The sequence below is a fragment of the Drosophila busckii genome, chromosome 2R (genome assembly GCF_011750605.1).
Source record: "Drosophila busckii strain San Diego stock center, stock number 13000-0081.31 chromosome 2R, ASM1175060v1, whole genome shotgun sequence".
Lineage (NCBI taxonomy): Eukaryota > Metazoa > Arthropoda > Insecta > Diptera > Drosophilidae > Drosophila > Drosophila busckii.
This window is the reverse complement of record NC_046605.1, coordinates 6,930,476-6,955,273: the sequence shown is the minus strand read 5'-3', so window position 1 is coordinate 6,955,273 and position 24,798 is coordinate 6,930,476. Positions and strand designations below refer to the sequence as shown.

The following is a 24,798-nucleotide window of genomic DNA, read 5'->3' as shown; positions in this document are numbered from 1 at the left end:
AAGCTATTTTAACTACGCTGCATATTTGGTAACAGTTAAGGTATAAATTGTTAACTTAATATTCGTAGTACGACAGTTAGCTAAGCAGAGCTTCTAAGACAATCTCAAGTTCTGCTTGATTAGCCCAAAATAATTTTCCAAACTAACATTTGCTTTTTGTTTTAATCGCAACAGCTTAGAACTGCCTTGAACTTCAACTTGGTAGCACCTTTTTAACTGTAGCTCATTTCACATTATTTTGTTTGCACATCTCTATCGTATTCTGTATTTTATTTATATATACTAAATTATTTTATATTACTGACAAAATGGTTGGCGACGGTTTGAACAGTCCACGCGTGCAGGGCGGCAAGGAGAACACTCCAGGGGGCGAGGAGGATGCCGCCTATGGCAAACCCTTTCCGGATAAATATTCCATGCGTAATACGCGCAGTCTAACGGTACACAACGCTGCACTGACTCAGGTGCCCATCGAGGTGTTCGAGGTGGCCTGCAATGAGTTTGTCAACATTGTGGACTTGACCAATAATATGCTTACCCAGCTGCCCGAAGGACTCAAGCTGCTGCATGAGCTGCTAACCGAACTGACGCTCTCAAGGAATCAACTGAGCTTTGTGCCCTCGTACATATCGCAGTTCTCGCGTTTGCAGGCTTTGAATTTGTCCTGCAATTTGCTTAGCGAACTGCCCATGGAGCTCGCTGGACTGCAAAATCTGTGTGAACTAAATATATCGCACAATCGCTTGAAACGGCTGCCCAGCTGCATTTATGAGCTGATCAATCTGGAATCACTCATAGCCAATGATAATAAAATCAAAACGCTCGATGTTAGTGACAATGGCTTGGGCGCGTTGCCGCGCTTAATGGTCCTGAACTTGGCCAACAACGATATACAGCTGGTGCCGCCGCAGTTGGGCAATCTGATGACCATTAGCAAGCTCAAGCTAACGGGCAATCCGTTTCGTCAGCCCCGTCATCAAATTATAGAAATGGGCACTGCCGAAATTATGAAATACTTGCGTGGACGCATTCCGCTTTAAGTGTTTATTAAGTATTAGTTTATATCGTTTGGTTTATACGTTCGCATTAAAAATAACAAAATTCAGCTGTGCGTGTTTGCTTAAGTACAAAGAATGTTTTATTAGCCTGCGCTATTCTCTTTGCTGCGTTCATTAATTGAATATTTTTGAATCAAAATTTATTTTTCATACGTGTACGATTGAGCTGCTCTATAGCTCTATAGCTGCTTATAATTTAAATTTGTTGTATAGTTTAATATATAATTTTTATTCAGCGCAAACTTCTCGTTAGCTTAGCTAATACAATTTAGTTTATCTATTATTGCTGCTGAATCGAATCTCTTAGCATATAATCAATAAATACTAAATGAAGTCATATAATAGCTGCTGAATAATGTAATAATATTTATCAAATGCTGTTAAATGAGCTATGAGCAATGATAGGCAAAAGAGACTAAGAGCGATGCGCAGTGGCTATGAATATTAAAAAGAGCGAGAGAGAAGGCGCTTAGCTTATAAATTGCCAGCAATAATATAAATATAAACAATATAAAATTATGCTATAAATGTTAGAAATTCCACATGTTTAAGCTCGTTGCTTTGCTTCTTTTGAAATTAAGTATACGCAACTGTGGTTTGCATGCAGTTCGCATTTACTGCATTAATTCAATTCAATTGCATTTCTTTTGTTTGATATTTTATGCAATATGATTTTGCTATTGATACATGCAATTAGCATTTAAAATGTACAGCCATTTAAATAATTAAATATAGCCAATGCATAAAAACTGAAAATGCGTTAAACTGCAAAATTGTTAACGTGTCTCTTTTAAATCAATAGATTTTTGTAACATTTTCAACGCTCGTAGCAAGCGCTTAAATTTTAAATAAATACGAATTAGCTGTCACACACACACAGTACGAGCAACAAATAAAGTTTCAACTATAATTCACTAGCAGTAAATGAATAAAATATGAGTGAGCTACGCGGTAATGCAAAAGCACGCACTGAACCGCCGTAAGTGTACCAAGCTCAGACTAACTAATAGTTTAATACATTTATTTAAAATAGCCGTGAACGCGCCTACGATGGCGACGCCTTTGTGAATCACTTTGCACGCCGTGGAGCACGCGAAATAATTGTGATGGATGCCAAGGGGCGTCCGATGCGCTCGACATTGTCGCATCGCCGCACTTATGCATATGCCGTCAATCTGACACCTTTGACCGAAATGGCACGCAATGTGGTCAGAGATTTGGATCCATCCAACGATGTGACTTTTATGCGTTTGCGGTCGCCGCGACATGAAGTGCATGTAACCCTAAGCGACGAGTTTATTGTTGTGGTCATTCAGCGCTTGAAAGCGAAAAAGAAAGCATAAAAATATATGTATGTGTGCGTGTGTGTGGATTTTCATAGAGAGCTTAGCTTGCAATTATAATCCATAGCCAGGGCTTAACTTGCAATTGCGTTTTATTTATTATTGTTATTCCAGCCAGCAACAACAATTTGCAACAAAATTCACATGCACATGCACATTGAATGCGGTTGCAATAAAAACATGACCAGCAATGCATCAAAGCTTCAATTATGCGCATGAAATATTGTCAACTCAACTCCGTTTGACCGAGAGAGTGCATTGATCTCCATCGCTCCGCTCTGCATGGAAACTCAATTAGTTGGAAGCATTCATTAGGCAACGCATATGACAAACTGCAACATATTTTGACTCTGTTTTTTGCTAAAATTCCAAATCAGCTTATGTGGATTTATAGAACAGCACTAAATCTCTGATGCACTGGGAAAAAGTTTGTATACAGCGCTGGATTGGCTTGACCTTTAATAAAATGAACTCTTTAGCATTTAACACAAGTTTGTAGCTGTTAAATTCGCTAATTAGCTGGCAGCCCCTCCTACTTAATGCTAACTCTTAGCAATGTATTTTATCGTTTCGTTTTTTATATGAAATGCCAGCACATTGTTCACTGCGGAAGAGTAAAATATGTAGCCGTGCTGGAAATTATGCAAAGACTAGACGCCAAACACATTTAATGCATATGTATGCCCCATAAAAATAGTTCTTATATAAATATAATCCATAAAATGAGTTCTTATTTACATATAAACATATGAGTGCCTAGAAGTGAAATTTTAAATTGAGTCAGCATTAATTGTTGCTAACATTTAGTTTAATAAGAAATTAGATTTCAGCGTTACATACAAATTTAAGATATAATTATTAATTATCAAAATTTACAAGTAATTGTTATGTTAGTAATATTATTTTTATATTGAGTATTTTATTATAAAAAATCAGTTCCAGTGTAGAATTATTACTTGTTGATCAAATAAGATATTATGCGTTATTACTGACAGACAAATTTAAAATAATAATATTAATTATTCTTTAAAAATCAAAATTCACACACAATTATTATTTTATTATTATTATTTTAATATTGAATATTTTATTATGTTCAACTGTAGAATTATTACAATATATGTAAACGTATTACATACAGATATTACGTATACGCATCTAATTGCTTTCCAACTTGATTGGGGGATTGCTGTGATGCTTAGAGTATTTCTCCTCCATAATAATTTCATGTTTCGTCTTTTATATAACTTCCTAGTTTGTTCGCTTCGGTGCTTATTTAATTAATACATAGTTGCAATTGCGTTTGCAAATCATTTGTATTACTTTATTTTTTAAACTCAACATTGTTAGCACTGCCATTTAATTTTATTATATATTTGTATGATATATTTAGATAATTTATTGCCGCTACTCAAGTTTTGCTGAGCTCTAAACCGCTTTTTAAAGACTATTGCGTCCATTTGTTGTGTTGAACCATTTCTAAGTCGTTTTGACTCTCATTCGTGGCATTTAATTGCATTTAAATGCAATTTGTTTATAGCATAGATAATACAAAAGTTAAAAGTATGTTATAGTAGATGTATTTCAAAGATATTAGCAATTAAATGAGTACGCTTTGTTGCATATACAGCGCCATACAGTAGGCGATAATAAATTGTTCGCATGTTTGTCTATTTTACTTTTATAGCGCAAGCATAAAATGGCGCGTGTCTCTCATGCCAAGCAAGCTAATTCACACGCAGCTAATGCGAAACAAACAGAGTCAGAAAGAGAGCGAGAGAGAGAGAGAGAGAGATAGAGTGTTTGTGTGTGTGTGTGCGAGCGAGCTAAAATTTAATAGGCTATTTGTTTAGCTACCATTGACTTTTGTTTTGTATTAATTTGCGCTTATTTGTTTAACATGTTGTTATACTATTTATTTGATCTCATGTGTGGCATTATGTACATATGTTCGCTCTCTCTATCTCTCTCTCTTTCTCTCTGCGGGCTTGTGTGAGTTTTAAATTAGCGTGAATTTTCGCAGCGCAAACAAAATAAGCAAAAACGCAAATTAATGTTTACAATAATATTGTAACGATAAAAACATATTTAAATTGCAAATTGTAACATTTGTTGGCTATTAATTAGCGCAGGCTATGCCCAACGCCTGGCGCTTCAATTAATTACTTTAATTAGTCTTTGCTTGCAATTAAAGCCAAACAGTTGGGACTTCAAGTTGACAGTTGCAACGTGATCAAGTGGCAACAATTTATTTATGCGCAGCCCCAAAAATATTTCATTCCAATGCATATTTAAAATAAAAAGCACACACACAAGCCCTTGACGCATATCAGCGCCGCTTAAAATATATAAATTTTAAGACTGCACTTAATTTCGCATATTATAAATTGACCTGCAAGGAATTTTAATTTATAACCGCGCCACACGCTCGATCGTATTTCAGTTTTGACAGTTGAGTTTGTATTACGCCCGCAGCGTCATATTGAATGGCGATACATATATGTGGCATGTGGCAGGTGGCAGGTGGCAGGTGCCAACTGCCAGCTTAATCTGCATCAATCTGTCTGACGTTTGATGAAACGTGAAATTGCGTGTCTGCCTCACTGAAGATTTACACGACTTCGGCTATTTGCGTAGACAGAGTGATAAACCAATGCTGCAACTTTGCATTGCCTTGTTTATGTTAAAGCTGAAATAATAACTAAGGATATAACACACAGCTCCTAGGATAGCGTTCATAGCAGAGCTCATGTTAAACAGGACATAGGTAGCTCTTTTCTTAAACTTAAAACACTACAAATAAGTTAAAAAAATGAAAGCAATAAGTATGACAAATATTTGAAAAAGGACAAGTTTATCAATGCTAAAAACAGTGTTGCCATTTTAGCTATTTTATTGCTAGATAATAGCTAGATCTAGTAGTTTTGAAACTGAAAAAAAACTATTACCTTTTATAGAATGTTATTAGCTAGAAATCAGACTATTTATCAGATTATTTAAGTGATTTCTAGCTAATAACATTCTATAAAATGTAATAGTTTTGATGTCTTAAAATAGCTAAAATTGATTTGATTACTTTTAATTTTATTTTAAATTCAATAAAAGAAACTACGATAATTTTAAAAAGAAAACAATATTTTATTTACTAATATTTGTTCTCAATTAAAGTATTTTATTGTTAATGTAACATCATAAATTAATTTAGATATTTTTTTGCATTTTTAATTTCGTATTTAGCTATTTCTAGCAATTTTTTTAAATTAAATCTAGCTATGTTAGCTTAGTAAATTCTGGCAACACTGCCTAACAAAGTTAACACATTATTTGCGCTTATTTTATGTATAACTTATATTTGTAATTATAACAAATTAGATTTTTGAATTTATTTACAATTATATCAATTAGAATTGACAGTGAATTGAAAATTTGTATTTCCAGCTTTTCATACAAGTTTTCCCCAAATATCACACACGTTTCTCATTAAAAATAAACTAGGCTTAAACTAGAGTTGATTATATTACAATTACACTAGAGCAGGTACTAGTAATGAATCATTGACTTTAACAAATTTTTGCTCAAGCTAATTAAATTTAAAGCTTTCTTTTTAATTGTGTACCAACTTGTTTGTGTAACTTCTTATAACTTGAAAATATTCTTTCAAAATGAACATACATCTAATTGAAAAGCTGTTAACAAATTTCATAAGTGTTCAATGGAGTTTGTTACATTTTTCGTAAAAGCTTTTAGCTTGCAGCACACAGACCACATGAAGTTGCCATAAAGCAGCTTCATTTGGCAATTTATTTTGCAACTTGAGCATAACATCATCACTTAAAGACCACAAAATAGCTTTTGCTTTTGCTTTTGCTGTAGCGAGAGCAAATTGTGTACACTGTAGCAGAGACATGAGTAATGATCACTGGCCTGTTGCCATATTTCAGTTGCATGCATCAAGCCGTTCAACATGTGTCGCCCTAATTAGTTGCAGCAGCAGCAGCAGCAGCAAAAGAGTTTGTGAGGTCAAAAGTTATTAATGACAGCGCATTTATGAAAAACTCAGTTTGCAAAAGTCGCAGAGGACAAACTGTATTTATGTCAGAGTATTAGTGGCATTGATTGTGGGCACGCATAAGAAATGAGTGGCAATTAACAGGCAAATAATAAAAGTGAGCAGCTTAAAACACACACACAGACACACAGCTACACATGCGTGAGTTGCTGTCACTGTCAAATAAACAAATAATGCGACGCTATTGTCTGCAGCAATTGAATTAAATAAGAGACACTGAATTGAAATTGAAATGAAATGAAAACGCACGCATTGTAGTTTGGCGAACAAAAGCCACCGCAATTTACACTTTATATTAAATGCATTATTAATTTTAATTACAATCCAATTAAATCGCAATTAAACTTGGTCCTTGAGCTGACAGTCAGTCGACTTGCCTTGAGTGCGACTCGTAATCAACATTTGATTTCATTTGGCGCAATTAACATTTAATAAATGACTATTAAGTGCAAGTGTGTGTGTGTGCATTAATCATTAGCAAAAATCAAATGTGTATTCAAAGTAATCTAAAATTTAATTGCTTCAATTACTGTTTGCTGCTAAGCTGCTGTGTATTGCATAAGCTCAAAGCACAACTTTCATTGCCAGTGCCCGCTTGGCTTTTGCCACAGCCCCAAAGCTTCACTACATTTCTTAATATTAGTCAGCCAACGATTGCCTAGCGGGCTTACCATAATTACATGCACTGGGCTAAAAGAAAACAGCAGCAACTGTGGCTACAGCACCCAAATGAGCTCTGCCTATAAAATACGCCATAGAGTCGAGCCAGACTAAAGCTCCTCCACTACCTGCCGGAAACTTCTGGCAACGAGCAACGAGCACACACAGCATTGGATAAACTAACATAAGTTGTTCCACATTGGCCGCAGGATATGGCGGCAGACAAGTTTACAATGCGACATGTACGTGTTGCCTAACCACGCCCACAAAAGCTCAACCACTGCCCTGCCGCCCACACATGCCTTTGGTTATGTGCATTCTGCTGCCGCCGCACAGTGGAGCTAATTTATGCTCAGAGCTCAGGGCTAAATTCAGTTGGTAAATTAAGCTACGGTTATTATTTAATATGACATTTAAGTTTTATAATTAGACAAAACAATACGCACAGCTTACGAATAGTTTGTTTTACTTTTATATTCTCTATATTAATTAAAATCTTATTTTAGCGTTAACCACTTAAATTTATAATTTATTTATATTTTTTATTTCATTGATTAACTGCATTGTATTTATAAAATTTTATGCCTGTTGTTTGTTAATATTTTCCAAATTTATAAACTCGATTCTCGCTTTGTTTTCAAACATTTTCTGTGCTTTCCGCTGGTACCGTGGAACTTTTAAAATTGCAGCGGACTATTTTTTATGATTAATTTCTAACACAAAGCTTTTAAAATGATCTAAGCTCATTTAGCGTTTGGCTTTTATATTATTAGAAAGAATAAATCGCTTAATATTGATTTTTAATTGAAGTATAAAACTAAAATAAAATTCAAATTAAAATAATAGCTTCGAAAATCATTGTTTTACACTTCTTTGCTAAATTTTTAATTTTATATTTTTTATTGATATTACTAGAATTATTAAATCGCTTAAACTTGATTTTTAACTTAACTGAAAAATTAATATACATTTAAAATTAAAATATTAGCTTAAAAAATCATTTTGTTATTTGTTACATTTTTAATTTTATCTACAGCTAACTTATATTACACATACGCAGCGTATAACTTGACACACACTAAAACATGAACTCCAGTCCTACGCTTGAACTCCAAAAAGTGAAAATAATGTTTGCAGCTAATTTCTTGGGACTTTTGCAAACATTGCAGTTTCATAAAATGTCTAAAGTCTTTGTGTGCCACTTGCATGTGTTCGTGCTCGTGTCTATGTGTGCGTGTGCGTGTGTGTTTGTGTGTGTTTGGGTATTCCAGTGATTGTTTGCCATGCGGCAGGTTTTCTTGTTGTGTGTGGCAAAAATACTTCATAACAACTTTGGCTGCAACTTTTTAAAACATTTGCCTCATTTTTACGTGTACGTGACAGAAGCGGAACGTCGACCCAACAGAGTAATTTTTCGGCAGATTCACCACCTTTAATTGCAGACAAGCGGGTGAAAATTTTGAACATTTTACGCTGTTAAAAGCTTTGGCACTGCACACAAAAAAAAATAAATTACAAATGCAATGCACGTATTTATTAAATTCCGTTTGTGCCGTTTACGGTTAAAACTTTTGCCAACTCTTTCTTTGTATACACATGTGTGTTGGTGTGCGTGTGTGTGAAATTGCTTTTGCATGGCAATTGAATGAGATTGACGGAAATCAGCCACAAACATGGCCTAGCATAAAGTCATCATTATGCAGCCACAGTCAAAAATACTTTCAATGCACATTATGTCAATTGAATTATATTGAATCAATAATTTTACAACTGATTTATTCATGCCATTCATGGGCAGGAAATATTTTCATATGTAAACGCATCAAAACCCGCAAAATATTTCATATAATTAAAGTTAAGCGAATTTCTTATGCAAGTGGAAAATCTCTGAGTGCTGCACTATGGAGAATTCGTGATATAAAATTGCTCAAGTTAATGCTACTCAACTTTTTGATGGGCATTTATTATTAAAAGTAATTATTGCAATTATAAAAGTTACAGCTCAATTTATGAAACTGTATTCGTATTAGAAATATTTTTATAAGGAAAATTTTTATTTCAACTTTTTATTAAATAAATGAAATAAATAAAGTATATTTATAAAAATTATGAGTGGTTAAATTATGAGTCGTAACTATAAAATTTATGAGTCGTAACTATTTTCAATTCAGTTAAGACTTTGAAATCTCTAAGGATTTTAGTCTGAAATTTGTCAAGCCAAATCGTATTTTGACTTTGAAACATTTTTCGCACATCCAAATGCTTTTCACTTTTACGAAATCTTATTTCCCATAGTGCACTGCTGGCGTATACATAATATTTGCACAAATGGCTCATTAGCTAAGCAGCAGTTGCAGCCGCTAGAAAACTTTGGCTGCATATTTAACTGCTAAAAGCAATAGCTCGACGAACTTTGCCTTAGACCTGCGTAATTGACGTAATTTTAACAACTAAACGCAGTCTTATATCAAATCTAGACACAGCTGCTCGCTATTCGCTGTTCGCAGTTGGCAGCTGTCTGACTGGCATTAAATATGTGTAAGCGCTAAAGCAAATATAACTGAAGACAATCAACAAATAACAAATGCATGCTGCTGCCTTTGCTTGTGTGATATACAAGTCATGAGCACGTGTTGACATTTTGAAAGACAGTCGTTTATTTGCTGCAGCATAATTTCTCATTTAATAATTCATTATTGTGGGCCTTAAGGGGCGGTAGAAAACAAAAATTAACACGCATACGCCATGTGTTAACAAATGAATTTAAACTTTACAGCCAGTCAGCCAGTCAGGCAGGCAGGCAGGCAAAGCGACAGCTGCAAAGTTATCAATTAGCGCAGCTGTCGCTGACAAACACGCACAGCTTATATAATATATTTACTATATATATATAATATATACAATATGCTGCTCTGCCCGGAACTTAATTGTAATGAAAACTTATACTTTTGTAGTCGAGAGTTCACTGTTAACGACAGCAACTTGTGACAGGTGACAACAGCACAAAAGTTTGCAAAACAACAAAACTGATTGATGCAGAAATTTATGTAAGCTATAGCTATTGTTGTTATCTCTTGAACTTTAAACAAGTTATAACGATACGCAGCACATGAGCGTAGTCAGCAAGCAGTTAAAAGGGGCCAAGCCGGTTCACATATTGTTTGCTTATACCAAAATGTGTATACCAAGGGCAGTAAATTAATGTTGTTTATGCAAACTTGAGCCTACATATTCAAGCTGTAGCATATATAAGCATCAAAGCTGGAGGGATGTTTATTTGTTTGTTTGCCAGCGCCTACATTTTGCTTTATTCATCTAGAAATAAGTCGAGCATTTTCCATGATCCACAGTCGCTTGAGTGTTTTCTGCTTATCATATACAATATTAACTTTATTTTATTTTATATAATGAAAACTATGTGAACCATATTCGATAGATATCATAACATATTGCTTGTGGCATTAACATTCATATAAAATTACAAAAAATCAGAACAAAATTAATTTTTTTAAATATGTTGAAAGCCTCTTTAGTTTAATATTTGGTGTTAAGTTTGCTTCAGGTAATTTTTTAGTAATAAGAAATTTGACAAAAGCTATGGCAAGTGTACGAAATAAAATAGAAACTTAAGGCAATATGTCAAGCTGACTTAATATCTCTTAAGAATGGTTTTGATTTGAGCTAAAAATAATATAAATTTGCACTTATATCAAGTTTGTTTAGTTAATTTTTTAGTAACAAGAAAATTAATAAAAGCTTTGGCTAGCGTTCAAAATAAAAAAGAAACATGAGGCAATATTTCAAGCTGACTTAATATCGATTAAGATAAATTTTAAGTAAGCTCGAATTGCTCTTATATTAAGTTTTTAACTTAGTAAATTTTTTGGTAACAATAAAATTGACAAAATTTTTCACAAGCGCAGAAAATAATAAATAAATGCCTATCGAAACTTCAAGCTGACTAATTTTAGAATACTTAAGTAAGCAGTTGTTGCTTTTATATTAATGAACAATAAAGTAAACAGTTCAATCGCCGCCCCCTCTAGCTACGCCTATGACTACAACTCCACACACATTGCCTACAAGCTGTGCCCCAAAGCAGCCACAATGTCGCCTAAATTACTGTGGGCCAAACAAATGTGCAATCAGTCAGGCGACTCTATGGCGAGCAGCAGCAGCAACAGCAGCTCGTTGGAAAAACGCTGGCATTTTGTCAAGTGGCAATGGCTTTGAACCGAAACGTGCGGCAAAGTGCGTCGTCGTTGTTGCCTCAAAGCAGCAAAAGCAAATCTTATAAATAAGCCAAAGCCGACAAATGCTGCCAACACCAGCAGCAGCAACCAGCAACCAGCAACCAGCAACAACAACAAAGTAACAGAGAATCCGTGCGCTGCAAATTTGCATTTGAAATACGCTCACACACACACGCACACGCACACACATTGTCAACAGAGACTTAAGCGCCAAAGCCACAGAATGTTCTTGTTTCAACTTAACCAAGCGTTGCTTGTGTGTGTGTGTGTGTGTGTGTGTCCATGTGTGTGTGTAAGTGTGCATGAAATGCATTGAGAGCTTTTGCGCACAGCTTGCATATGTATTGCTTTTACTTTGGCTTCTATAAAGGTTCGGACTTTACAGTTTCGTGCATTAACACGCACGCATAGTTCGCACACACACACACACACACACCACACACACACAATTGCATAAATAGCAAGCAAGTTGCGTAGACAAAACGCACTGTGAATACAAAATATCTGAACCTATTCATTCCACAATTGCTGCTGGTCTGAAGCAGCCCCAAAAATTCACAACGTGTTCAGTGCATTGTATTGAGTTAAAGCTTGAGTTAACACGTTTTATACCCTAAATAAAGTTGGGCAAGGGTTATAGCCTAAAGGGCAAACGCTACATTTTCAATTAATGAGTTCGAAATAAAACTGCAAATTAGTAAAGTAATCAAAACTAAAGCAATCAAATAATTATAATAGCTGCGGGCGATTATAATTCATTTCAATATTTTTGCATTTATAAATGGGCTAAATTCTAAATATAAAATGCATTGTGTAGTGCGCATTTTAACTTTGCTAAACTAAACTGTGCTGTTTGGCTTGGACTTAGTACGACTTTGAATAATTTGTGCAAGCCATTTAGGCACCTGCACAGCTCACTTGTCAAAGCTTTTAATATAAACCCTTTAGAGGTATTTAGTAGTCGCATCAATTATTCTTTTGCTTTGGCATTTTGTATCAAGCACAATCAGAGAGAAGGCAACATGGCTTGGCTTGGCAGTTGGCATTGTGCTCGTTGTCATCATTCTAATGCCAAGTTGGTGTTATAAATTTCAAGGGGGCGTCGAGACAGGCTGTAGTTGTAGCTGTGGCAGCAGCAGCTGCTGCTGCTGTGGCAGTGGGCGCCTAATGATATGCAATAGTTTTGCATTGCCACTAATGGAAGTAACTTGAGTGTAAATTCGAAAGCGGATTGTGGACTCACTAATCCAGCAGCTAAATTATTTATTCAGCATTTGTCTTTGGCAATGTGCAACGGCCACACACACACACAGACAGTATTCGGCATTAATGACGCAGCTTAGCTGCCATTGACAATGCTGAAAATTTCATTGTCGATTGTCGGTGGAAAAATTCGTTTAGTTTGGCTGCTACTTTTGAATTTTTTTGCGCTTTCTTTTCAGCAGCGTTGTGCATTTTAAAACAATTACGCGGCTTCACATTTGACACTGGCTTCGAGGCTACTACTGTGCATGTTTTTCTGGTTTTGTTACGGCTTTGGTGTCGTGGTTTCGGTTCGGCTGCAGCTGCAGTTTCGATTACGCCAGAGTTAACAATACGTGGAATTAAGCGAAATTTTCCCCTTTTCATTAAACCGAAAATTGAATTGGTTTTCCAATTCCCAACTATCTCTCTCTTTCTCTCTCTCTCTCGCTCTGCATTGTCTTTTAGTTTATTATTGCTAAAGGGTGTTGGCTGCTGGCTGGGCTACAATTGAATCATACAAATGGAGATTCAGTGTCAATGCAAATCTACTTAATTAATGAAAAGTGTTGGCTGAATAGTGTAAGGGCCAATCCTCTTAGTTGGAAAGTCCACTAAAATTGCGTTAGTAAATCTATGTGCTGGACCATTGGTTGGTCCTTCAGCTTATATATCATGCGGTGATTTGTGTTGCTGGCACTAAAACACAGCCAAGGCTTAGACACAATAAATCACGGCACTCTCTCGCAGCTTCTGTCGCTTCTATATGACAATGCAAACTTAATCAAATCCGCATAAGCCGCAAACGTATAAGAAAGCAAAGGCAGTAAACAAATGATATCAGGGCCGTGTCGCTTTTAAAGCGCACAAGATTTCCATGATGTTGCGTTATTTTGCAGCATTTTTCAATGTCAGAGTCGAGTCGAGTCAAGGCAGCCTCGTCGTATGTTTTTGATTTATAACAAGAGCGAGAGCGAGAGCGAGTGAAAATGGAAATGGCAGCTAGTCAAAATCATCCAATTATGCTGTAAAGTTTCATTTGAAGCGCGTGTTGTTTTCGCTTTTGGCCGGAAGTGACGCCATATTGGCAGCCCTATGCCCGCACTTTTCTTTTGTCTTTTGCTCTGCCACATTGTGGTGGCTTGTGGCTTGTGTTGTCATCATCATACCCAAGCTATTCTCTTTCTCTCTTACACTCTTTCGCATTTCCCCATCGTACACTTCGTACTTGGTACTTTGTGTGCCGTTGAGCTACTGCCTGATAAATTGTCAACGCGGCGTCGGTTTCGCATGTTTTGACTTGATTATGGCGTAACAAATTGTCGCCATTTTGCATATTTGCACATGGGAATGCCGGAAGCACCGGAAACGAGGCAACGTCACCGACTGCAACTAACCGCAAATGCACTACTAACGACAAAAGCCAACTGCATGGCTGAGCACATATAAAAAAAAAATAATTTATTTTAAGACAGCAAAAGCAAACAGACAATCAAATCTAACTAAGCGGTGTGGCAAGAAAAAAATTACTTTATTTTAGTTTAAAACTATTCAGACAGTTGCTACTAAAACCTAAATATTAAGCAGTTTAATTTATTCCAGTTGAGTTCAATGTGCTGCTGCTTAAATCAATTATTGTTATTTTAGTTAAATATTTTATATGCAAATGATTTTTTCCTAACAGAAAATCGACTAGCCAAATTATCTATCTGTGTAATTTGTGCAACTGATTTATCTTTACTAGGCTTAGAATTGAAATCTTGGCAGCTCATGATTTAACCATTTATTTCTTAGTAAGTTAGCAAGTTTACTCAAGTTAAGTCTTAACGCCCACAAAAGTATGCTATATTTATTTGATTTCTGTTGCTTGCAGCTCTGCAATGGACCTCAAGAGTGGCTCACTGCTCGTTGCACCCGCTGTTAAGAACTCCAGCTGCTCACATCCACGCTACACTGGCCACAATCTGATCCAGCACATTGGCATTGCGGAGACAATTGAAGCGGTGCTCATTTTGGTGCTAACACTGGGCGTCATAGGCGCCAACTGTTTGGTTATCTTTGTCATAAACAATCGTCGCTATGCTGCCTACATACACCAACAGGTAAATATATAAACAATGTTTTTTATGTACTCTTTTAAATTGTTTGTTGGTCTGTTTCGTTTCGTTTGCTTGCCCAGCCACGTTATCTGCTCACATCGCTGGCGCTAAATGACCTAACAATTGGTTTGCTAATTACGCCGTTTGGATTAATGCCAGCATTGTTTCACTGCTGGCCATATGGAGAGATCTTTTGCCAAATACAGGTGAGCACGAAATGCGATTATTGCAATTAAAATGCCGCATGTTGCGCTCAATTAAAACAAAACTAAACAGTGTTGCCGACTAGACGGAAATATAGAAATGGGCAAAAGCTTTCTTTTAAATGATTTTTTTTAAATTTGTATTATAAATAATATAAGTGCCGATTCTATTTTCTATATTATTTTACAGCTTTTGTTTTTGAGTCTTTTTATTTAGCCTTTTTTGTTTTGCGGCAAGTCTGCGGCAACACTGAAACTAAACAATTCGCCCGCTATAAATGCACAAATGCATTGGAGCATAAAAGCAAATAAACAATTCGTTGCAGCGATAACTTTGTGCAGCGTGCAGCTGCATAATTAATTTTAAAAATCTTTCTTTATGTGTGGCAGCAACATGTTGCTAGCAACTTTACTGCAACTCATTGCTGCTGCAAAATTTAAGCTGCATATTTTATTAAATTATGCACTGCTTAACTAACTTTACCAACTCTTCCTGTCTCTCTCCCCCATAGGCGCTGCTGCGTGGCGCGCTGTCGCAGCAGAGCGCCGTCATCCTCGTCTGCATGGCCGTGGACCGATACATGTGTGCACTGCATCCGCGTCGTTATTATCAGCACTCTAGCAAAAAGGTAAGTGGTTGGCTGTGGGGCGTGGGCTTAAGCGTTGCATAATTGTGGAGCCGTCAGACGTTCATACATATGTGTAAGACCTTGTAATGCGCGACAGCTCAGTTGAGATAGGGCACGTCCTGCGATAAGCCTGCGGTACAAGTTAAGATAAAAATTTATCGCAGCTCTTGTCAATGGGGCAGCGGCAATAAACAAAAGCGTAAGCGAAATACCAAGAAATCACGCGCCAATAAAAAACAACAGCATCATCGTCTATCAGCCAATTACACACAGATAAATAAGGATAATGGGCTCTAAGCTCTCTGGCAGTCATTAAAACACAAAACAAAGTACCAGAGCAGCCGTTGAAGAATGAAAGAGCAAAGCAAGCAAAATTCTCACAGCATAAACAGTGTATAAAATAGAAGTGAAGACAACAAAAACCGAAAACCAAAAACAAATAGAAGAAAAAACGCAAATGCAAAAGCAAAAACAACATCTGGCTGCGTGTTATATATACTTTTTTTTTTAGTAGACTTAAACTAAATAGAAGGACCACAGCAAAGTCCTAGCTGGCCCTGGGACCCCGAAACGCCAAGGACCAAAGACCAAGGCAGGCAAATGAAGCGGACGCTGTTGACGGAAACCGCAAGCGGCAAAGAGCAACAAACGGCTCTCGCTCTCTTTCTCTCTCTCTCTCTCTCTCTCTTACACACACACATAGACTTACATGATAATTTATGAGCCAACAAATATTTACGCAGCCTCCATAAATGAAGGCTAGCCTACCAAAAAAAAAAAAAAACAACAAAAATGTGTCACAGACAAAAAAAAAGCAGAATGAGAATGGAATTTTGTAAGCGGAAGTGGAAAGAAATAATTTTTGGGTTTTTGGACAGCGAGACGCGTCGCGTATCAGAGATCCCGTCCGGCTTTATATTTTATGATTTGTGTTTAAATATGCAAATGTTTATTAACATTATGACTTTGTGACAGTGACAAAAAGTAATAATTAGCATTAGCCGCTAATTGCTAAACCAATCAAAGAGCGCATAAATTGCATAAATAATATTCAAATATATAAAATGTGAAAGTTGAGGCGTTACGCTTGGAATATAATCAGTTGAGTAAATTTATTCTGCCAGTTTGCTTTCATGAGCTGTTAGATAAGGGCTAATTGTTTAATACAAATTTTGGAGTTTATATTTTCTGAAATGAAGTGTACAAAAGTGTTTTATGGTCTTTTACGTATTCATTTTTATTTGTTCTACTTAAATATACATTGAGTCTGGTATTTAAATAAATTAAATTTATGTTGCTCAAATTTAAATGAAAATATCAGCTTTATTAAAGGTAAAAAAATTGACTTTACAATTAATCTGAACTATTTAAATTCAACACTTGAAATATTTCTTCCACACTTGTTTAATTTTTGTTGTATTTTATTAAACATATTTGTGAAAAATTTTCCCATCAACTTGTTGTGAAGATTTAATTGGAAATCTATCTTTAATATAAAAAATGCGTTGGTGCTTCAATTTAATTTAAGTATTTAAGCTTCAAATACCAGCGCGAAATATTTTCTCGACATTTATTTACTTCTTTTCTTTTTACATTATAAAAACATATTTGTCGCCTGCCTGGAATTTCGCTTAGCAGAATTTATTATATGCGTTTTTCTCTTGTTTTGGCGAATTTTAATGCATCCATTTAAATAGAGCGCAGCAAGAGGCTCTCTCCCAAGTTAATGGCAAAACACGCAAAGAAGAATCATAAATAAATGCAAAAGGCAAACGCCAACAAAAAATAAAACAGAAAAAAAAATATATGTATATTAGTCGAGAATAAAATATATGCATAAAATTGCGAAGCCTGCGTATTCGCGCTATATATTCGCAATTTCTTTTTGCCTTGCTATAATGCTGTCTGCAATTCTTGACTGTCTGCCAGGCGAAATAGTTGTTGGCAAGCGGGTCAGGGGGGGGTGGCCGTTAAGGGCTCTTAAATTTGGCGCGCTGCCACGCCCTATTTGTAATAAAGTGTGCAATGTCGAAAATTAATAAATGGCTGTTGATGCTGCCGCTGCCGCTGTCGCTGCCACTGCTTTTGCTGCCACTTGGCGTGGCAACTGACACTCGGCTACGCAATTTGTTGGCCCATTTTACGCCTTGTAATGCCATTGAAAACTTTGCACTTTCGCAGCTTTAATCGCCTCTTTTTGTTTTACAATTTATAATAATACTGGGAGCAAGTCATAAATTACTTTTATCATATTTTTGCATTTGTGTGGTTTACTTTTCCGTTAGAGCAGCAAGCTACAGCAAAAGCTGTAAGATAGCATAACAGTGTAAATGTTAACGCTTTTTAATTTTCCTTTAGCATTTTTAGAAACTCTTTTTTAAAATCTAGCAATATGATTGGCGGTCTTCAAGACATTTTTATCTGCGCATGTGTAAAAGCAGATAAGCAGCTGAGCACACACATGCTGTCTCTGTCTTCCTTACTTGCCAAAGTCGACTGCGCTGCTTCCATACTTTAATTCGCTCAGAGCGCATCGACTGCTGAGAGAATAAAACCAAGATGGCGGCGCTGCCGTAAATTACATTGGCGCCCTCTTTGACTTTTGTATGCACGCTTGTGTAAAAAGAGATAAGCAGCTGAACCTACTCAGCTATTGATGTCTCTGTCTTGCTTGCTTGCCAAAGTCGGCTGCGCTGCTTCCATGCATTCGTTTATCCACTCAAAACGTTTTGACTGAGAGAGCAAAACCTAGATGGCGACACTGTTTTAAAGTCATTGGCGCCCTCTTTGACTTTTGTATGTGCGCATGTGTAAAAGCAGATAAGCAGCTAAGCACAAACTGCTCTTGCTATCCTTTTCTTGCTTGCTTTGATATTGATATTGAAATATACGCACCAATTAAATCCAGCCATTTTTATATATTAGCTCATTTGATAAGCCAAGCATTTTTAGAATTTTTATATAATTTTTTTTAGTACCTTTCGTTTAAATTCTGCTTAGGGAATTCTGGCAGCACTGCTGTTAAATAATATTCACTATCATCGAAAAGCTAAGCAGCTGTCGCATTAACAGAATAGCGCTGAACTCGATAAGCCGCGCTTGATAGATCGTTCGTTGTTAATCATAACCGGGAGCCTTAATATCAAATATACACAAAGCAAGAAAACTAACAAAAAGACAAACATTTAGTTAAATATCAAAGGCAAAAGCAACAAATTGAATTTACTTAGACTTGCATTTAGCGATTTGCATAGCTTATTTGTCAGTGGAGAAAACGTAATGCCGTAAATTAAATAAATAATAAAAACAGCTCGGCAAAAGTTAAAAAAAACTTTGCAAGTTGTCAGTTTTGTGCTGTGTTTGCACTGCTGGGCGACGAGTAGACGACTAGAGTTATATCCTGCTAGTGCTAGTGCGTTTGTCTACTTGTCAGTTAGTTAGGCAGACAATCCGACAGACAGACAGACAGAAAGACGGACGGACAGTTAGGCATTCAGTCAGTTATGATTATGGCAGCCAGCAGCCTTTTGCAAATGTTTCGTTCTGCCTGCGCTGGGGCTGAGGGGCTGGGGCTGGGCCTGTGGTTGCGTCTGTTTGTGGTTTAGTTTTTGGGCGCACCCGCCTCCTGCCCCCAATGTTTTCAACGTAATCAAAAGTTTTTAATTCCATTTGCCTGGCCTCTTTGTTGAAGGCTGCACAAAAATAAAGTGAACAACAAGCGTTGCAGCAAGAGCAGCGCGTTTGATGTGCTAAGAGTCGAAGTTTCAAGGTTTTAAGTTTTTGAAGAGAGCTTAGTGCACTGCACACTTTTAATTATTGATGCAGGCAGTTGACTCTGACCTACGGCCAATGGCTATAAATTTTCGGGGCAAGCATTTTGTCTAATTGACTTTTGATGGGTAATTCGCATAGACTGCAATGTACCGCAACGACGAGCACTTGAAATCCAAAACGTGTGCGAAATTCTGCAACGACCATAAATCACACATGCTGCTGTGCCAATTTCCAAAGAGAGAGAGAGAGCGACAGAGTACGCTTGACAATAAGCTGGGTTAGGGAGTGGGGAGTGGTGGGGTGTGGGGGCTGCTAATTAAACCAAAACTGTATAGCCACAGCAACTAAACGTCGAGTGTGTGTGTGCTACTTGTTTTGCTTGCAGGGCTGCGTTGCCATATTGAGCTTAACATGGATAATCAGCCTGACGGTGTTTGGATTCCTCGTGCTGCCCAAAGGTGAGTTGACAACACTAACACTAACACACTTGCATATAGTTGAGTTACACGCTGTGACGCGTTTGGCAAACTAACATTGACACATCGTATATTGAATGCTGGCAAACAGCTGCTCAATTTGCTATTTATCATGCGCTTGTGTGTGTGTTTTGCTTGTATACAGGATACTATTTCAACAACACCGGCTTAATGGCCTGCGAACCGTTCTACAGTAAGCCCTCGTATCGCATACTATCCACATGCGCATTGTACTTTCCCACCACAATGGTGCTGATGTACTGCTACGGCTCGAGCTTTCATATGAGCCGTTTTCGCTTGAACGATCCAACAATGCCGCTCACAGCGGCCGCACATCATCCGCATCCACATCATCCGCCCCAGCAGCTACAGCATCAACAACAACAGCAGCAGCTCCAACAGCAACAGCAGCAGCAGCAACACCCACAGTCGGCGCATCTTTTTGGACATGGTAGCCATGGGCACTCGCATCACACCCACCACCATCATCATCGCCCACCAGTCATGAACCATCTGAGCATGGCCATGAGCATGGGACTCGTGGGCATGCCAAGCATGACCAACAAGATAACCAAAAAGGTAAGTGCGAGCTTTTAATATTTTATTAGCAACACGCTTGACTTACAAAATGTATCAAGAATTTCCTTTTTACACTAACCATGCGTATAATAAAGCCTACCAAGCATGTTGCCCTGTTTCTGCCTTGGATATTTTTTGTAAATTTAAGCAAAATATGTTCGCAGATTTTAGCTAAATTATATTTTTAGCTTACGAACAAAAATTGTTTAAATGCGAAAGTTTTGCAATCATCAAAACAATTTAAAATATTTGATTTGAGCTAACTTGCTTTAAAATCTAACAGAATTAAGTGTTAGTTATATATATAATTATAATCCTATAGGTGAAAAGTTGAGTATGGGTTGCATTGCTTTATTTAATTTTCTTTTTTGTCGTATACTAAAAATAAAACTAATATAAGCTGCTTTTATTATTTTGTTGCCATTGTTGCTAATCCACAAGAATAGCTGTAATCAATTGAAATTAATTCAATGTCTGTGGTTAGTTTTATTTGCTGCATGCTTACACTAATTAGATAATTAAATTCCGCGCACATTCTGCTTACAGATTGTGCCCATACAGGAGAAGAACTCTAGTGGGAACACGTCACGTTCTATGGCTGCCATTTCGCTGGGATTCATTGTTATGGTCACACCGTGGACCATACAGGAGATTGTCACCGCCTGCACTGGCTCGAAGGTAAGCAACCGCAACAAAGCCACAGCCAACGTGTCGCATACGTAATCAGTACAAAATGTTACGCATACGGGCTACTACACTATTGTATTTATATTTAGTTGGTGTCTATTTCTCTCTTTGCAGCTGCCGCCGTTTCTTGATTTTGTAGTCACTTGGACTTCATTGAGCAACAGCTTGTGGAATCCTTTTATGTATTGGCTGCTAAATTCCGATTTTCGTCGCCTTAGCCGCCAACTGATGCCCAATCGAGTAAGTTGTGTAGCTAATTTATATTGCTTTTAAATAAAATAAAAGCTGCAGCTACTGCTATTCAGCTTAAAGTATTCAAAGCAACACATAAGCTTGAGCTTAGTTGTTAAATTCTAAATGCACAGCATCTAAATAAAGCTGCTTATGCGCATTACACTTGCTTTCAGTTGTGCTTAGTAAATAATTCAAGTGCTTAAAGCTCAAATGCAGCTGCAACATAAATATATTTTGCCAAAACCCGCTGGCCATAACTTTTGATCTCAGTCAACTGCTTTGCGAACAAAAGCTGAGCTGTATATGTAACTGAGGGATTTAGTTTGTTGGCAACGTTGTTAGAATAAAAATAAAATTGCAAGCAAAACAACAACAACATAGCCAAAAGGGTGGGTGCACTTATTGGTAATGCAAAATTCTTAGAATATTAAAATTTACTTCGAGATTTTAGCTAGATTTTGATGCGGATTTGCAAGCTTCATCTATTAATGAGCAGCAAATATACAAATTCAAATGTTAAACTTTTGTTAAGTATTGAATTGTCTGTGAAATCAATTCGTACTTTAAATTCAACAATGAAACGAGCTGCAGTCGCTGCTTTCATTTCATGCCTGCAGCTAAACGAATGTTTTCAAAATTCTGAGAATTTTGCGTGGCCATAAATTGACAAAGGTGCTACAACAACTATAGTTAGCACGCAATATGAAAAGTGATTTTGAATTATGCAAGTGCCAAAAGCCTCGCAGCCTCGTTTACATGACTGGGGGCCATGACTGTCGTTTGTGTGGCAAGCGGTGCGCAGTAAAGTTGCATGATTTACTTCCGTAAAATTCAAACAAAACTGTAGGTCATTTTCTCTTGGAAAATTTATTGCTCGCTGCTGTGCTGCTGCGTTTTTGGAACTGCTTATTAAACTAACACACACTGATTTATGCTTTTGGCTTTGGCTTTCGTTGCAGTGCTTTCCCAACAAGGATACACCGGAGCACAAGTCCGCCTGTTGTCACATCAATGCGAACGATTTTGAAATCACAACGCTGCCGCTGCCACCGGAACCGCCCGCCTCGCGACCGCCAGCTAATAATGGCGGCGGCGGCGGCGGTGGCAACAGCGCGTCGGTGGGTCAAGGCGGCATTGGCGGCGCCATTGGTGGCTCTGTGCTGGGCATTTGTGCGCGCTCGCGCGCCAACAGTTTGAGTCGCAGCGCCTCGCAGTACATACGCGGCACGCTGGGCGGCGGCGGCGGCCACGCCCATCAGTCAGCCGCCGAGAACTATGCAGCCATGCGGCCCGACATTGAGGGATTGTCTGAGAAGTATTGGGGTGAAATTTTGGAGCGCACTGTCAGCTCGGGCAATTTGCATGCCATGCAAAAGACTTTCCCGCACTTTCCGTATCATCAGCATCAGCATCAGCATCATGTGCATCAGCCGCAGCAGCATCAGACCACCTCGTTTAGCAAGCACAGCGATCTGCATTTGAACATATCGAGCGCTGCTCAGGAGGCCGCCGCCGCCGAGCTAAGCAAATTCTCCAATTCGGAGCCCAAGCTATGCGAGCATCTCTTCCACGATGCCAACTGCGCCAAGAGCAAGCTGCTGGACGCCGGCAACGGCGCAACGGTGTGCACAGTAGCCGCCAAGCTGGCAGCAGGACGCAGCATACCGGACATCTAGTACGCAGAGGATGTGATACTCGCCAACAGTCAACAGCTGGCGGCGCGGCAGGCCAAGTGCGCGCATCATCCGCAGCATCAGCAGGCTCGAAGCTTGCTGCTGGGTCATCCACAAACGGGCAGCCTGCGCTTGAGCCGGGTACGCGCCGCTTGCCACAGTCCACCACCGCCCCAATGCACCGCCGACAGCATGAGCGAGTATCGCAAGTAGTTAACGACAGAGATAGTGAGAGTTAGTTAGCCATTAGTTAGCGCTTAAGTCTATATGTGTGTATGTGTCTAACGAAAAAATTCGGTATACTTCTCTTCAAACGTTTGAATTGCTTTGCTATTCAATTTCAAAAGCTTTTTATCAAATCTAAAATATGCATAAAACTTTCCACATAATGTGTGTCATTTTATATATGTGTATGTGTCTGTGTCTGTATTTGTGTCTGTGTATATTTGTGATAAGCTTTTACTAACGAGCGAGCGAGCGAGCGAGTCATAATATTTAATATTTTATGCATGTCTGTCTATATGTCTGACTTATAAACAGCAATTGCTCTTAGCTAATAATAATAATAATAATACTTGTAGTATGCCATTTAACTAGTCGGTTGGTTTAGCTAATGTTAGTTAATTATGTGTCCACATAACTATAAATGATGCTATTAAAATACTTCAACTTTAATAGAGATGCTAGACTTCTTTAAAAATCAAAATATTTCATTTGCTACCAGTTCTAAACGCAATAAACTTACATAATATATAGTATATAGGTATCTGCTCACATATTGCTGGATCTTAAGCGTTGTGGTTCATAGTACTAGGCAATTTAACAAAAAAAACAATCAAACAACACATAAAGCACAAAAGCGAAATCCTAACTTTGTGATTGTCAAGAATTTAAATTTAAACTCGAGAGCAGCTCATAATTTGTAGCTAACGAAGCAATAGTTAAATGCAAATATATAAAGATTCAACAAATTTTAGTTTAGACAACAAAATAAGTAAATATTTCAAGCAAGCAAGCAAACATATATGTATGTAAACAAAATACATGAATAAATAAAATGTGAAAAAATTGTCAAATGAATTTAAATGGAATAAAAAGTAAACAAAACCAACACAGTGCTGTATTTATTGTTATATTAATTATTGATTACTAGTAGCTTAGTTTCTGTGGTTTAATAGTTGTTACTAAATTTCTTATTGCAGCTATACAAGATATTCATACGAATTTTAATATTTATTCTTATTGCTTCAATATATACACAACCTATTCGATAGATTCTAATTGCCATTGAACTGAAGCTTTACTCATCAATTTTTTTAACAGCTTCGTTTATTTAATAAACTATTAAACAATCTACGCTTCGCTCTCGGCTTTTATGCAATTATGTTGTTTATTAAACCATAAATTCAAATAAGTATCTAATTATTGTCATAAATTACATTAATTACGCGTTTTTTTATGCCCGCGCTGACCGCAACAATTTAAAAGCAATTACTAAAAAATCGCCCACAAATTGCCTAAAAGAATTTAAATCTCAATTACAAACGCAAACAAAGTTGTTAAGCAAAAAAGGCTAAATAAATTAAAAATTATTCAAATTTGATTTTTATGGCTGCGCCTTGCACAACAAAATGACAACGGAAAACCGAAGCCAAAATGCAAATTAATTTCGCATGCTGCATTGAGATTTTCATTTGGCAATATAGTCAAAAAAAAAGAAAAATTAAAATAAACGCAAATAAAAACGAGCAAAGTTTAAAAACTAATTTTCGCAAAACAATTTTCAGAAGCCAACGCCAGCAGACAATGACGCCATGCC

The 24,798-nt window shown here is 37.1% G+C and overlaps 3 protein-coding genes across 3 annotated transcripts in view; all 3 read left to right on the top strand.

The window, feature by feature from the left end:
* The window catches only part of LOC108596675 (5-hydroxytryptamine receptor 1A), a 57,114-nt gene extending 33,793 nt beyond the window's left edge, over nt 1-23,321 (top strand). Inside the window, exons 2-9 of the mRNA XM_017982686.1 lie at nt 14,499-14,727; nt 14,805-14,930; nt 15,440-15,556; nt 19,716-19,788; nt 19,952-20,385; nt 20,932-21,063; nt 21,187-21,312; nt 22,266-23,321. Coding sequence (XP_017838175.1) covers nt 14,506-14,727; nt 14,805-14,930; nt 15,440-15,556; nt 19,716-19,788; nt 19,952-20,385; nt 20,932-21,063; nt 21,187-21,312; nt 22,266-22,982 — 1,947 coding nt within the window. The 5' untranslated portion in view covers nt 14,499-14,505 and the 3' untranslated portion in view covers nt 22,983-23,321. The remainder of the gene's footprint in view (nt 1-14,498; nt 14,728-14,804; nt 14,931-15,439; nt 15,557-19,715; nt 19,789-19,951; nt 20,386-20,931; nt 21,064-21,186; nt 21,313-22,265) is intronic.
* LOC108596677 (leucine-rich repeat-containing protein 40) lies at nt 230-1,105 on the top strand. The gene has a single exon (XM_017982688.2). It carries the CDS (start codon nt 309-311, stop codon nt 1,038-1,040), a length of 732 nt encoding a protein of 243 aa, XP_017838177.1. The 5' UTR covers nt 230-308; the 3' UTR covers nt 1,041-1,105.
* LOC108596679 (dynein light chain roadblock-type 2) lies at nt 1,923-2,479 on the top strand. Its single transcript, XM_017982689.1, has 2 exons — nt 1,923-2,037; nt 2,092-2,479. The coding sequence occupies exons 1-2, from the start codon at nt 1,994-1,996 to the stop codon at nt 2,399-2,401; spliced, it is 354 nt and encodes a 117-aa protein (XP_017838178.1). The 5' UTR covers nt 1,923-1,993; the 3' UTR covers nt 2,402-2,479.
* Nucleotides 23,322-24,798: the final 1,477 nt, after the last annotated feature.